The sequence below is a fragment of the Micropterus salmoides genome, unplaced genomic scaffold, assembly GCF_014851395.1.
Source record: "Micropterus salmoides isolate LMB-PRFRI ecotype aquatic unplaced genomic scaffold, ASM1485139v1 Ms_hic_scaffold_10, whole genome shotgun sequence".
NCBI lineage: Eukaryota > Metazoa > Chordata > Actinopteri > Centrarchiformes > Centrarchidae > Micropterus > Micropterus salmoides.
Window position 1 is genome coordinate 19,121,838 of NW_024040041.1, and position 15,869 is coordinate 19,137,706.

At 40.9% G+C, this 15,869-nt stretch overlaps 1 protein-coding gene across 1 annotated transcript in view; it reads right to left on the minus strand.

The window, feature by feature from the left end:
* Positions 1–2,434: 2,434 nt before the first annotated feature.
* The window catches only part of coro7 (coronin 7), a 112,888-nt gene continuing 99,453 nt past the window's right edge, over positions 2,435–15,869 (minus strand). The window contains 22 exon segments of the mRNA XM_038700757.1: positions 2,435–2,601; positions 3,719–3,784; positions 4,300–4,436; positions 4,823–4,907; positions 9,122–9,208; positions 9,438–9,529; positions 9,668–9,803; positions 9,934–10,050; positions 10,156–10,245; positions 10,349–10,490; positions 10,734–10,819; positions 10,977–11,081; positions 11,232–11,374; positions 11,614–11,700; positions 11,811–11,919; positions 12,099–12,274; positions 12,393–12,552; positions 12,662–12,766; positions 12,852–12,950; positions 13,078–13,223; positions 13,321–13,378; positions 13,484–13,538. Of these exon segments, the coding sequence (XP_038556685.1) occupies positions 2,518–2,601; positions 3,719–3,784; positions 4,300–4,436; positions 4,823–4,907; positions 9,122–9,208; positions 9,438–9,529; positions 9,668–9,803; positions 9,934–10,050; positions 10,156–10,245; positions 10,349–10,490; positions 10,734–10,819; positions 10,977–11,081; positions 11,232–11,374; positions 11,614–11,700; positions 11,811–11,919; positions 12,099–12,274; positions 12,393–12,552; positions 12,662–12,766; positions 12,852–12,950; positions 13,078–13,223; positions 13,321–13,378; positions 13,484–13,538 (2,365 nt within the window). The 3' untranslated portion in view covers positions 2,435–2,517.

The following is a 15,869-nucleotide window of genomic DNA, read 5'->3' on the forward strand; positions in this document are numbered from 1 at the left end:
AGGTTAAAATTACCTGCCAAACATCAGCATGTTATATAGTCACTGTGAGCATGTTAGCATGTTGATGTTAGGATTTAGCTTAAAATGCCGCTGCGCCCAAGTACAGCCTCACAAAGCTGCTAGCATGGCAAGACTCTTAATAACTCTTGTTTATTGTGAAATACTGAATATGGTTTCCTGCTCAGGGCTGGTGACCCTTACAATGAAACAATGTGTCATAACACTTTGTCAAAACTAAAGTTATAAACTGTGATTAGGGGTCATAATTACAGATGGTATTGCTTTATGTTAAGGGTTCACAAGCCTAAAAGGTTAGAGACCACTGCTCTGGGGGGGGGGGGGGGGGGGGGGGGGCAATCACATTGGTGTACTGAGAGGGCTTAAAATACATAACTGTTAATTATCTTTGGGCTAAATTTGATTTACAAACTCTGCTTCTTTTGTTCTGACTTTTAATTTCCCCGGTCAGATAAAGGGAAAAGGTAGAGAAATAACGTCCGACTGTGAAATGGCGGGCAGCGCTGGGAAAGTGTGAGAGCAAAGAGAGAAAGGATTGGCTGAATGATAAAATGAATGGACAAGGGATAGGGAGAGATGAAGGGAGAGGCTGTGTGCCAGCTGAGGAAAAGAGGCAGAGGATAGCTGTGCTGTGCAGCCGCCTTCCATCTGGCCACCTACCCAGTGAACGGCCCTCTCAGCTCTGAAGTCACTGGCTGTGCTGTGCCCAATGTGGCAGCCACTCACAGGCATACCAGCCTGCAGAAAACTAGGCCACTGAACTCTGTCTGCCCTCTGGGATTTTTCTTTTTTTATTGAAAAACCCAAAAGGCTCAACGCCCCCACCTCCCGGCCACAAAGCTTTTTACCCAAGATGAGGAAAACAGACTAACAAGCCACATTTGCAGTAAACAAATACAAATATAACCCTCCCTGTGTGAGGACGGCCTGTGTGTGTCGGGCTGCTGACAGGCCTGCGAGGATTCACAGCAGAGATGAACTGCATACCTGTGTTTCTGCCTCAGTAATTCTTCGTTGTTATCTCAGACAACCCCCTCCTCCCATCACCACACACACACCAGCGGCCTGTCTCTGGGGTTCGGGCTGGGTATTGAAGAGAATCTCTTGCTGTGAGTGGACAATCCTGGTGCGTGATGTCATCAGAAACAGGTGTCAAGTAGGCTCGACATGGTTTCCATGGCAACAGCAAAACCCACAGATGCGGCGGGCTCTCCTCTTCCTCCCTGTCTGTCTGTCTCTCCTCTGCAGGTCGAAGCTAGGGACAGAGACTCAGCACGGCGGCAGAAAGCTGAACAATATGACATGGATCCTCCGAGGGTCCACAACTTTTCAATATTAAATAAGCTGTATGATCCATTAACCCTTTGAGCTCAGTCTGTAATAAACTGCACTTTTGTTCCCCTCATAGCATGTGTAGATACACATCCTTTCTCAGTGTAGAGCGTTATTCATCAGTTGTTTTGTGAACCAAGAATATTTGTAAAAAATCTTCTTCAGTTGATAAAATGAATGATAAAAATTTTTTTCCATATTATAAAAGCGGTACTTGCTCCTGGTGATTTTAAAGTAACCCTCACTTAATGCTATGAAAAGTGGAACTGAAATCCAGGGCACAAAATTTGTTAGCTAGCTAGGTCATTGTTAAGGGGTGCCAAGTGCCATGGTGTTGCACAAAGGGTTAATGATAAGACTAAGGCCATGCAAGGCCTGTTCCAAGTTATGTTTTTTTGCACATTTGTGAGATATGTCAGTATTTTAATTTTTCCAAGTGCCTTTTTATCATAGGTAAAATATAGAAGTTATACACTATATGAAAAAAGTGATTATATGAAAATATATTTTTTTTCCTGGCATCATGTTCTGTGGTTGAACATGCAGAATTTTAGAGTTGTAAAAGTCTCCAATTGGTACAACATAGCGGTGTTCTCCTGTTTTAGAGGAATTTTATTACGATATTGATAATAATGTCAATGAAAAGAAAAATGTTTAATAAAGTTGTATTTGATATAACTTGTGTATTCATGTCTGTTCCAGTAGAATTCAATTAACACATGATGTGAAATGTACATAGACACAATAATCAAGGAATCATCAAGGTAAATGTGATTCTGGCCCTTTAGACAGGTGCACGTACATGATGCTGCCATCACACTTTAATTGAATAAAAACAATCATATTACCCTGATTAACAGTCAACAAGTTGCAGTTTCCCTCACTATATTCAGCGTTTCAGCTACTTTATTTAAATCCACAGTAGCAGAAAACTGACACGAATAAAAGCATTTCTTTGTGGATTTTGATCATTGCAAACCATATAACATTTCACATATGACTAAAAAGAATGATAAGAGCATATTCTTATGACTATTTGTTGAGCTTCCCTGTCATTGCCCAAAAAGTGACACAAAGTCCAGGCTAAAGAAAAAGAGAAGGCTTTTATTGGGTTATAATTTACAGAGGATGGGGAGAGGAAAGACAGGGCGAGCATCTTTTTATACTTCATGTTTCCGTATTCTGCTGTGGCGTCGTCTTTTGTGTCTGAATGCTTAGTTCCTCGTCTAGACGCTCTTTAGCCCGCACCACCTGGACACAAACACAAACAAACAATAATAATGACTGAGAGAAAGGGAAGACACTTTCAAAATAACCACATTACACGATAGTTCAGTCAGGAATGAGTGGGAGTAACATCATCATTAAAAACACGAATCGGTTCAAAGAGTGGATTCCTCTCTCACACAGAGTCACATGAGACATAATTTGATATTTATCACAGACACAAGGGCAGAAAGAGAACCGATCATTGTTTGTTTGGATGAGAAACAAGTAAAAGTTACTGTGCCACAAAAAACATCTAATTCCTTTGGGTAAGGGTAAGGAAGATTCAAAGAGACTTAAACAGTTACATCGACAAACAGAATCACAGTGCCACGTTTAAGTAATTCAAACTGAACGGCATACTTGTACTAGTCAGACAGGTTACAGCATATATGATGGATCAATGTACTGAACAGTCTACTTGTGCCTTATTGTTTTTTCATGTTTTGAAAAATGGTTTTCTTGGAATCTGATAATTGGGGCAAAAAGTTAATTATTGTATTAGCCCCACACTGCCACCTGAGCGTCGTGGAAAATACTAAAGCCGTGTTTTTTTAGAAATACACAAGATAGCTTCATCTTCTTAGGAGACTCAACAGCATCAGAGGGAGTCAGTCGATTTTAGAAATAGTGAATAAAACTGTCACTTGAGTGTGCCAACATTCAACTTCATTTGACGGTTTGGTTACCTGGACTGCAGGTTCAGAAGTAAACAGTTGGCATGGGCTGCAAAATAATAGTGTAACCGCTGATGAAGCTAAGTCAGGACAACAGAAAGCCACGTTCATCCTGACTGACAGAGACTCAAAACTCTGTTAAGCACTAAAGAGTGCAATCACCATTTTAAACAATATAATATTATTAATATTACCATACAATATTCTATGTCTAAAAATTATTTGGTTGGATGGTTTTCCTGATACCACTATGTTCTTACGCTGTTTTTATATTTTGGCAAGCTAAAAACAACTGAAGTGGACAATAGAATCACGTTGTATTCTCTTCTAAATAATAAGTAACATGTTTCCTTATCTGAAACTCATCTTGTGACTGAATACAGCTAATTAACATGAAGTTAAATTAGTCACATCCTAATACTTACTTTTGATTGTAGATAAAATGAACCACCCACTGACTTGTCATTGACTTTAAAAAGGTGCTCATAGTTCTGAAAGAGATGAAACACTGTTAAGAGTACAAGTAACACATTTTATCTTCATTTAGAACATTTTTTTTCCCGCCAAGAAGAGCACCAAAGATACACACAGACAAGTTTCCTGATCATTATTACAGTAGAAGGCAAATAAAAATTTTGATATTATTAATGAATGGTCAAATAATCAAATCATTTCACATGAATGTATTATTGTGTGTTCATGATGTGATCTCAGAGCTGCAAGTCTTGGAAATGGACTTTTCAGCTCTGTTGCACAAAAGCAGTTTGATTAGCTGTCATTATGTAAAGACATGCCTAAGTGTAACAATATTTTACGACCACACCACCTTTTAAGACAAAAAAGGGGCGTGTTTCATCTCAAAACATCGGGAAAGGGGGAAATCTTTTTGAAGCAATCAACCAAGATGCTGGGGTATGCTCTGTCTCCCCTACTATTTCTGCCACAGTGAAAGAAAAATCCTCTAAACACTTTGTCCAACTACAACTAACAGCGAGTGTGTTTGTACCTTCTGAATCTCCTCAGGGGTGAGTGTGGAGACATTGAGGATTTGCTGCGCCTCTTGCAGGCTCATCCCGGTGATGCTAGAGGCTGCAGCAGACTGCTGACCTGTACGGCCCCTGGCCTGTGCTGCTGCTTGACTGGCTGAGAGAGAAAACAACACAACACACACGCACACAATTACTCACAACTTCTTTTTATTAGACAACCTAAAAGAATGTGAAGTGAGTTTTCATACTTCTTCTCCATCTAGAGCTAGCTGAGAAATATCCTAAGCATGTTACAATATTATTAAGAGCACATGGAATTTGGTCTGATGTAAAACACAACACCAGACACAGTTTATTACTTTGAACCACAGTTAAATCGTGTAACGTGATTTTACATACATTTACCATCATGATGTACAGAGATATTGGACAAAAAGCATCATCACCTAGACCTTGCAAATAAAAATTTTATATTGTCAACTAGTCTGTTTATCAAATATATACTATTGCAAATATTAGATTTGAAATTATATATCATACCTGCATATTCTTGCTTTAAAGCACGAGCAAAGGCACGTCCCACCACCTGCGCTCCCATCACTATGATCTGTGCCAGATACTTAGCCTGCACAGAGGAAAAGAAAAGCAACTTCAATTAAAATCATGACAAGCAACACGACTCATTTGACAATCACAGTCGTGGGACCCAAACGAGAGAGGATGTCAGCCAGTAACGTTAGTCTTCATTTTGGTAAGTGACACTACATGTTGAAGATAATTAACTTAACTTAGAGCTGACGTCAGACTCAGGCATAAAGTGTCTGCAGGTGCGGATGTAAGAAGCACCTTCATTACAGCTGTAAACACTGCGAGAGCATTACGGGCCGCTGTACTATTTGGACACGAATCGACCTTCCTCGTAAGTCTAATTAGCAATGTCCCTATGAAGAGGAGGTTGCCTTATGTAACGGTGTTGAAAAAGGAAACGAGCAGCAACACAACGTATCTTAATCATGCTAATGCTACCTAGCATTCCACCTCTCTGTCTCCTTATGTCAGTTATGAGTTTGGAAATACAAACACGACCATTATAAAGTGTTTTCTTACCATTTTATAATATTGTACAGCGTCCGGCTGTTGTCACGCATGTACACCAATGAAGGTTATTATAAGGGTCAAAGTTCAAGGAAGCATCAACAGCAACAAATGCAAGACGAAAAAGGTGGATATCGACATTTGTAATACTGACATCTACCGGCAGGGAAGTCAAACTGCAGCTTCTTTTTCAGGGCTCTGATTTCCATCCATCCATCGTCAATCGCTTATCCTGAGTACAGGGTCGCGGGGGGGCTCTGATTTAATACTTAAAATTGCCAGTAAGACGAGAAAACCCCCCCCCCTATTCATTTCATTTAAAGGCAGTAGGATAAGCAAATACATGCGGGTAACTATCCTGCAATACAGGATATTTTGAGTGTAATGTATTTCTCCACTGAAGACTGAAGTAGTATCATAAAACTGTGACTATTTCAGTGAACAGTGAACATGATTGATCATCCGTTCTTCTGATTGCTTCACTTCATTTTGAAAGTACCACCAAAACGACACTGGTATGAGACTTTATTAGTTTTAATTTGTCAAAGGTAATGCTTATTGATTTAAGTTCATCTGTTCTCCCTTGCCAGATGTTAAAAATTTACCCTATACTATAATAAGACAATGCATTTCACAAAAAAATTAACATATATACAACATTATGCACAATATTGTAAAGGACACATTCCATATAGTTGTCCATTATTACTGTTATTGATTATATTTAATTTACTGTCCATATTTAATTTATTTTATGCACTTCTTTTCTGTGCCCCTCATGAGCCCTTACAGTCTGCACCAAAGATGGAGACCAAAATGCAGTGGTTCTCAAACTTTTTCTGTCACAGCCCCTTGAGAAGCCGAACAACAACACGGGTGACTGAAAAAAACAAAAGATTCAGATTAGCAAAATACCCTTGCTTACACTTTTGTTTGTCACCACATAAACCATATTTATGCAACTTTAGGTCAAGCCCCCCACAGTGGCTCTATCCCGCCCCCCATTTTGAGAACCACCTTAATGTATCACAAAAGGACGAGCAGTAATGGGTTCAAAAAGGTGTTTATTGCAAGACAATACTGGAAAAAAAAAATCCACAAACCATCACTCAATTAAGACAGAAAAAAACAATTACAATGCTTGACTCGCTGTATAAAAAGGAAAATCTTTTTTTTAACGCAATGGAAGGCAAGTTAATCCAATCCAAACATTACAAAGTATGCCGTCCGAGAATCACAAGCACATACAGTATACATCACACGAACACCGACGACACCTGCAGTTCATGTGTACAACATAATGCGCACGACCATGCATGGCTGAGTGGATGGTTCATTTCAGTCCATCAGAGGTTGTAAACAAACTTGGTGGGTTCAAGCCCAGATTATTGAGGATATTGCTGAAGCCCTGATTGGAAATTACATGATGGCTGTTATGGCTGCATTGAAAAGTTATTAATACTGTACTCTTATTGTCTAAAGAACACCATGATTACTTACTAGAAAAAGAGCTTGTTAAAGTGAGGAATACCTTCAAACAGTCTGAAAACCAACACAGATCAGGATTAAAAGTTCAACTGCCTGGCAAACGAGAAAAGAAAGAAAGGAAACAATCATCTCAGAGTATACAAAGGCCCCTCTGGTTTGGCTTTCAATGCAAAACAACATCTCAGTTTCATTGACCTTTAACTTATAAGACTATTATATGACCACTGAATGGCAAAACATTCAATCAAATCTAACTTGTACAAATACAGTAACACATTATCGTGTTAAAATGGCATTTTATTCTATGATTGGCTAACAAAGAAAAGTGAACTTACTGTTGTTGTCATTAGAAATTCCAGCTCATGGTAAAACATGAACACTGGTGACCCTGTTGTACCCTCAGTGAGGTTTTTGCAGGAGGCTTGAGCATCTTACAATAATTATTTGTGTGTTTTACCTGACCAAACAGGAAGACAAAGGTTTTTAAAAATCGGATGCGTGATGTTCACTTGTTCAGTAAGATCATTAACAATATTTTTTGCAACATTACATCTTTGAAAGACACATTGTGACGGAGCGTGCTCATATGACTGGCTAGCAGAAGTGGTCCACTGTGGAGGTAAATGTGCACAAAGAGAACAACTGTGTTTGCAATGGTGTACAACCTGGTGTCTTGAAATCAGAAAATAACAAACTGGGCACAAGAGGCCATTATTATTATAATTATTATTTTTATCAGGACACTTCGGGTGTGTATTATCATGTTTAAACCATGGCCACATACCACAGACAAAATGAGATGCTATGCTAAAATAAAAGTTATTTTCAGTCAGTGTAACCTGTGGTTCAGTGTGTTGTAACCAGTAGTTAACTTTTAAGGTAACTAAAGCAGAGGCATTATTGCTATGACTGATGCTGTTTAATTTACCCTGCACCGACTTAAAATGTTTGAGGTGTCCCGATATATGATAAATATATTTTCTGATATTAACTGTTGTATCATATTGGTGGGATTTCCCCCCTGACATATCATGAACAGTGTGACATAATTGTTGCAGTCTACATTAACTGCTTGTCATAACAGAGCATTTACCATGTAAGATTCATCCCAGAATGATTGCTGAAATATTTAAGAATTACACCCAAAACTTATTTTCATATGAAATTTCATGCAGTCTGATATGATGAACACCAACTAGACAACATTGCATTTGATTTTCCAAACCTCAACAGATATTGTGATACATACTGATATCTTCCCAAATCGTTTATACTTTCACAGTATTGTACAGTATTCTTTTTGTGTGCAGTGGGGTGAGATGTTAGCTGATTGAGCTCAGAGGTTGTGTTGGTGGCACCATCGCACACACTGATGTCAGTGCTGTTTGACATTTGATCAGCTCTCTCCTCTTTGCTGTTGGCACCATGACTGAACCAAAGGATGATGTCCCCTCTAGTCATCCTGGACAACAGAACAGCAACAGTTAGCGAAGACGGATAATAGACATTTAATACATGCCATCAGTCCCTACTGCCTCAGTATTTGATATTAAGCTCTTTATTACATTTTAATAACTCAAGGTGCTAGAAGACCTTGAGTTGGGCGATAATTTGCTGTTATCATCTATCGGCTTTTAGTATTCTGATGACATTGTGTTTACAAAACTGTGTTGTTGCAATTATTGATTTACAACCTAATAAAATGAGGTGTGAGTTTTTGCTTTCCACTTTTGTTCAGTATATATTTGATTTTGCCAACATTAGTCATGTCATGATATGTACCGATATTATATGTAATATCACTTGTGTAAACAACACAGACAACAATTGAAATAAGTCCAAAATTTTGTAATTTTATCCCTGACAAAGTCTGATGTATTTTTGTATATATTATAATGTCATAAGTAAACCAAAAGTATAAAAAAAAGGGAATAATTGTAGGATATTAATTTTACCCTTTATTTTACCCTATTCTATAATCTCAAAATATCCATATTTGCAATAAAGATTCCTAAAGAAAACCAACTTCAACTACTATTTGGACATTTGAAATTAGAAATAAAGCAGATTAAATCCATCCCTTAGAGTATAATAACCTAAAAAAAAACATCCTCAAAAAATAGGAGTTCAATCAACACATTCTTGAGCAAAACTGAATATTATGAAAATCACTTAAGCAGTTTTTTCTGCAAAGATTTTTGCATATTTTGAGAGTCGAGACTCATCTTCACAGCCTTCTCCATCTCATTCACTCACCCATTCCTCCTCGTCGACCCCCTCGAAGGACTCCTGTGGCAGCGGGTCGTCCATGTTCCCCAACTTAGCTACCATGGCACTAAGCAGCTGGGCCACACATATTCAGTGTTACAGCGTAACAGAAAAACACAACTTTTATTCAGCGACTACTACATGCACATAAGGAATTTGACGTGGATAATATGCATGATGGATGACTGACATAAGAGATGCAGGGCAAACTATGGAAAGACCTCACAGTGGTCCAGATAAGACATACTGCGTGGTACCGCTTGTACAGTACACACAAGTGTACAGCATTTCAGCTCCTCCTCACCTCATCTTTCTTCTGTTCATCGGTCTTCTCCTCCAGGTAAACAGATGAGGGCAGGTATTTCCTAACTGGAGCCTCTTTGGGGGCCTCACTCACTGAAATAAGAAAGACACAGAGTGAAAAACAGACACATACCAGGACACGTCCAGTACTGACATGTACATTCCAGAGCTATGTTACGCAAGGTGACATGGTATGTATACATATACAGACTCTCTGGTCTGTGTCCGCACCTGGCGTCATGTCTTTAGGCTTTAGGCTGATCTTTTTGTGTTGGCCATTGGAGCCAGACAGCCAAGCAGAGGCAGTCAGTGCCGGTTCCCAATGGACCGCTGTGTCTACGTACACGTCGTCCTGGAAAAACTCTTTCTGGAAACCCAGAGAACACAGAGTTATACCTTCTATAATTAAAAGCTATAGCCATTTTTTTAGAAATAATCACCAGGAAGGAAGGTATGCAGTATCCCCATGTGTCCACTAGGTGGTGTAGTTGGCTCACCTTGACCCGTGGCACTCTGAAGGCCACTGGCTCTATGCTTGTCTTGGTGAGCATCAGTCCTACAGCTATCTCCACATCACGCACGTTGCACTCTGTCTTGGGCAGAAAGGCCAAGCCCTTCAGACAGGAAAGAATTCGGTGGAATCAGAGTTTAGCGAATAAATACAAAATAAATGCACACATATTGTACAGAGTATTGTAGGAGAGAATTCAGCTCAGTACCTTATGCGGCTCAGGAGAGTTAAAACTGCTGCACTCAATAAAATAGGGATCTTCAGGGACAATCTCATAAATGTGCACTCTGGTATCACCCTGGTAAACAAGTGAAACACATTACATTATACATACATTCAATTCTTATTTTGATCTTAGTTTTGGTTCAAAAGTAATTTATGTGCAACTAATATTTGCTTACTTTTCCAGTAAGGATGACCACGCTGGTGTCGGGGTCATAAAAAGGGATGAGTGTAGAGGGAGAGACGTCTACAAGATTGCTGGCTCTGGCTCCAGAGAACAGGCAGTCAACTGAGTACATGTAGAGTCCTCTCTCACTGCGACTGCAGAAGGACAACAAGAAGTCAGTGGTAAACCTTTCTTTTGACTGACCCACTGCTGCTCTGACAACACTGAATTAGGATGCCTTTAAATTCAGGAGGGGCTTTATCTGTACTGTTTTCAGTGGAAATAAAATAGCAGATTGCTTTCCTGCAGGATTGCTCACACACACACACACACACATATATTTATTTATTTTGCCTTCCATATGACACTTAAACAACAAAAAAACCCATGTTAAGTACCTGTCAAATCCTGAAACCAACAGGTACTTGCCCTCACACACCCACACCACACGAGCTCCCCTGTGGCCCTCAGGACCTGGGCCTTCCTGAAAAAGAAAAAAACTAAATTTTAAAACTAAATATAATAAACATTAATGTATTAAAGTATCTGTTTCACCATTTTCACAATACACACCTAAAAACAAATCTCTTTTTTTTAAAATAAATTGTATCCACACATATTCTCCAATAGGTTATTCATACCTGCACTGGTGCAGTGGACTTGCGGGGGTCATAGATGCGAACTTTGCCATCTTTGCACACTGTGGCCAGGAGCTTGCCATCAGGGCTCCATGCCATGCAAAAGACCTGAATATGACCCACAAGAGGAAACAAGAAAGATGATGAAGAAGAAGAAGAACAGCCAAATAGCTGTGCAAACATTCAATATCTCGGATGTTTTACTTAATTAGTCTTGTCATCTAAGATTTGACCAAAGTGTGGATCTTGGTCACCCACCTGGTCCTGGTGTCCAGTGAGGAGTTTGACCTGCTCTCCAGTCTCCAGGTTCCACAGTCTGACAGTGAGATCGTAGGATGAAGACACCAGGAGTCCGCTGGCCAAAGGGTGGAACCTGATGGAGTAAATCTTCTCAGTGTGGCCTGCAAGGGGGCAAAGCAGCTGTCTATCAACTTGACTTTGTTGTGACTATCATTACCTTCTTCCTTCTTATACAGGAAAAAATTCACATGGATGCACTGTAATCAGTCAACCTCTGTTGTGTCAGTTGTTATAGTGTAGATATTTTAACTACCATAGGTCAGGCTTGTCAATAAAACACTATCAAAACTAAAATGAGGCAATTTCAATAATTTATTTCAATTAGTGGGCCCTGTCTTACCTTGCAAGATCAGCTCAGGCTCAGTCAGGGTCTCTTTCAGCCCTCCCTCTGGTACTTGCCACACCCGGATCTTTGCATCATCACCAGCTAACACGGACAGAGAGATGCATGTCAAATCACACTCACAGGACAGTGAGCAGTCAATACCACATACACATGCAGAGGCTCACACCTATCCAGTACCAGTATTCACTTACCCACAGCAAGCCTGTGTGTGTCAAAGGGGTCCCAGGAGAAGTCGACCACATTTACAGAGTTCTGGATGGTGGGCAGGGCTGTGTCTGGCAGTCTGCCAGGCTGAGAGCGCTGAAGAGAGGAGAGGAATAAAATCAGTCACTCACACAAATCCGGTACACAGTGGTTAAATTATTCATAAGTAATTGAAATACAAGAGAAAGAAGAGACGCACATGAAGACCAACCACAGTTTTTACAAATCATTATGCCATAAACTGTTTTTAATTTAATTTCCAGACTCTGCCGTACCTCAAAGATAGCCATCTGGCCCCCGGAGATAGCGAGAGGCACTGCAACACGCTGGGGGTTGACACAGAAGCCGTCAGACTCGCCTGGTGTGGTCAGGTTGAGGCCACGCAGATTGGTGATGTGCGTGTCCCGGTGCATCACTGCACCCTGGATGTGACGGAACTTGGAGGTTGGACCTGGATCAGAGATAATTTTAAATTAACAGTCACTAAAGAAACATTGTTATTAATATGGAGATACAGACACTACAATGAAGGCTAAGATAAGAGATTTCAGGTGTGTCTGTATTTATACCCAGCAGGCTCTGGATGGTTTTGGCGCTCTGGCTGGGACTGGGGCTCGGGAGGAAGCCAGATGAGAGGCCGGAGGTGGAGGAAGGAGAGCGGGACGGGGCAGCGCTGCTGCTCGGAGTGCTCAGAGGACTGCTGGAGGTGGAGCAGCCACGTGCTGGATCCTGTAGAACAGTAAATAAAGTTTTTACAACCCCCAATTTGGACTTGAATTCACCGTGAGAATCTACTAATACCATTATTCGTGGTGTATAGTCAGTGTGTGTCTCTCACCTCCTTGCTCCCCCCACTGGCCTGCTCCTTTTTTGCAGGCGTCTGTTTTGCAGGTGGTGCCTTTGCTTTGGGCCTTTTGTCTGGGTGGAGGCTGATTTTCTCCACCTGTGGATAAACAACAGCTAATTGTTTTAGGCATCTGTACAGTGTGACGACCGGATAAACTTGTTGAGAGCTGAGATCCTCTTACCTGCTTGTTCCCTCCCTGCCACCACTCCTCGGCAGACATGGCCGGAGTCGTGCCCGCTGTATCTGGGTAAAGATCTTCATGAAACTCCTGGCCTGAATTCTGGAAGACAGTGCAGCACACACAAATACGCATGCATGAAAACACCAATCAAACATGTGCATTAATTGCATACGTTACGAATCTGCTGTGCGTGCCGGCACGTCAGTAGTGCTGTACGTATGCACACCTTGCGAGGGACTTGATAGCTGATTGGCACAATGCAGCTGTCTGTCAGCTGAAGCAAACGCATCACTTCGCAGGACGTGATATCCAATGCCAGTTTGGGAACCATGGCAACTCCTCTTGTTGAGGTGTCCGTCAGGCAGTGGCTCACTACAGATATAAAATGCAGAGGGGAAAAAAGAAAGAGAGGGATTAGATGTTAGCTGTAATAATATGACCACACAGATAACAGATGACCAAGCTTTACCTTGTGAAAGGAAAGGCTCAGAGGCAGACACTTCAAAGCAGTCAACCACAGTGTCTCCCTGTGCAAGAGAGAAACATCATTACATTTTATTAGCAGCACGCCTTCAAGCCAAAGCTATGAAGTGACAGAATGCATAATACAGGGACATTCATCTGCATCTTACCATGCCAGCCAGTGTGAGCAGACCAGTGTCATCATCAAACAGAGGGATCAGCATCCTTCAAGCAAAGAGACAAGAGGGGGAAAAGAATGAGAATGAGACACTCAAATTGTGCTCAGCATAAAACAGCACACTCATGTCCCAGACCTATTTTTACAGAATCATTTAAATGTGTCACAGGGTCTAAGGTTTGACGTTTTACAAAGGTGCCGCTAGATGGAGCATTATGCTCAATCTTTGGGAAAACGTGGTACTGCATTGTCAGGTCAGAGCAGACCAGCTGTGCTGCAATATTTTACACTGATCTTTATCTGCAGATTAGGGAAACGGTCGAGGGAGAAAAAAAACTTTGTTGAATATGTGAGTCAGAGTGAGTCACATTCACTGATCTCTCTGTTCCTTGGAGTTTTGAACTAAAGACAAAACTAAAACGATCCTCAAAGACAAAAATTGCACAAAGGAGAAAAAACATGTTGTCAAATGGAGAAAACTTTATAAAAATTTTTGTCTAACGTCTTCAAATGTAGTTTAGCTCGACAAAAGAGCCCAAAGAAATTAAGATTACGAGCGCACTGACAAAGAAAAACAGCAAGTCTTGTTGCAACTAAAGAATGTGTGGTATCATTGGCTTAAGATATAATAATAACAACAACAACAAAAATAGCTACTGAGGAACTGTTCCTGCTCTACCTCGTATTTCTACCCACGCAGACCTAAAGCAGGCCACAGTCACCTGCTTCCTCTCACTATTTAAGGTAAGAAGATTGAGGGATGAGGAAACCGAAGGAGCTTTTAGCTCAATGGGGAAAGTACAACTGGCCGTAGTAACAAACCAAACAGGAAATCGTGGCTTAGACAAGAGGCATACTTGCACAAACACAGGCAAGGCTGACAACTAACTCTGCCTCTTACTCTCCTTCATACTGTAATCAAACAGCCTCTCTCTCTTCATCAATGAGAGCAACAGTCAGCACGTTGTTTTCCAGACAGTAAAAGAGGACAGAGAGTGGTGGCTGTTCTAAACATTTAAAATCACAGGCCACAGATAGGCTCATTGAAGTTGAGAGGCAGTTCCAGTGATTGGCTTATAATCATGACCTTGTGTAATGGTACTATTCTAGAGGACCGCCACCCGGCTGCCTCCACATCAACTGAGGATGACAGACTAGTGATGTAATGCTCCAAGTACGACAATATAATGACAGACTTAGTTTGGGTATCTTAAGCAACTGTGCACAGTGACACGCAATGGTTTGTGCTGTGTACATGCGTAAGAGTGACAGAGGATGAGAGTAGTAGTAGTAGTGTATCTGTATGAATTTGAAACAGAGAAAGAGATTTTTACATTCTGACACACAAACCTCCACACGAGTCCAGGATCACTCGGTCACTAAAAACTGTCTGTAGTGGCATTGGCTTGTGTGGCATTTGGTAAACTACCTTGCGAAGAGGAAATTGTCTAGAAAGATGAAATATTACTTTGTATATGTGGGTTTTTTTTAAATTGTGTTCTTTTTTCTTTCCTTTTGGGAAAGATTATGTATTAAGATAAACTTCAGTGATCCTATAAAGGGAAACAAGTACATAGTGGATACAATACAGTCTTTGTTACTACTCAAAGTGCTTTAGACTCCATCACATTCACCCATTCACACACATTTATACATTGAGACTGAGGTTGCAATTGCCCATCAGAAAAGAAATAACAATCTTTCACATATACACCAATGGCAAACAGGAGGAATTCGGGGTTCAGTGTCTTGCCAAGGACACTTAAAGACACAGACTGAGGGAGCTGGGCCTGTCCCTAATCCTGTACCTCCTCTTCTCTTCAACATCCCTCTCTCCCTCGCTCTACTGCAGCCCCATGAAGTCAGCGAGGGTCAGCCACGCTTGGTTAGGGCGACTGTGTGTTCCCATGTCAGAGTCACTCCACAGGGAGTCCCTAAACACCTCCATTCCCACACCCCTTAGTCTTCCTCTTCCGCACTCACTCTTTCCTATTCAGCAACACTACCACCTTGCACACCCCCTGTGATCTCTTTGTCCAATACCAACTATTTCTCCAAATTGCCTTAACTTTCTCTGCGGCCTTATCTCTGGTTTTCTCACAGTAAACCAGTCAAACAGCCACATAATAGAGTGAAGCTTTATCCCTGATAATGGTCTCTGTTTACCATCGCTTTCATGCTCCACCTCACCACCAGCCCATTTTCCCACACAGGACAGGAAAACACACACATGCATGCATGCATGTGTGTGTTTACGTACACAGACACACAAGCACACATGCATGCATGTGCTAAAAGTACAGCTTAATGACGTATGTGCACAAGCATTAATAAGAGCGTGCAGTTACAGTCATGCAGGGTTAATTGTGGGAGCGAGC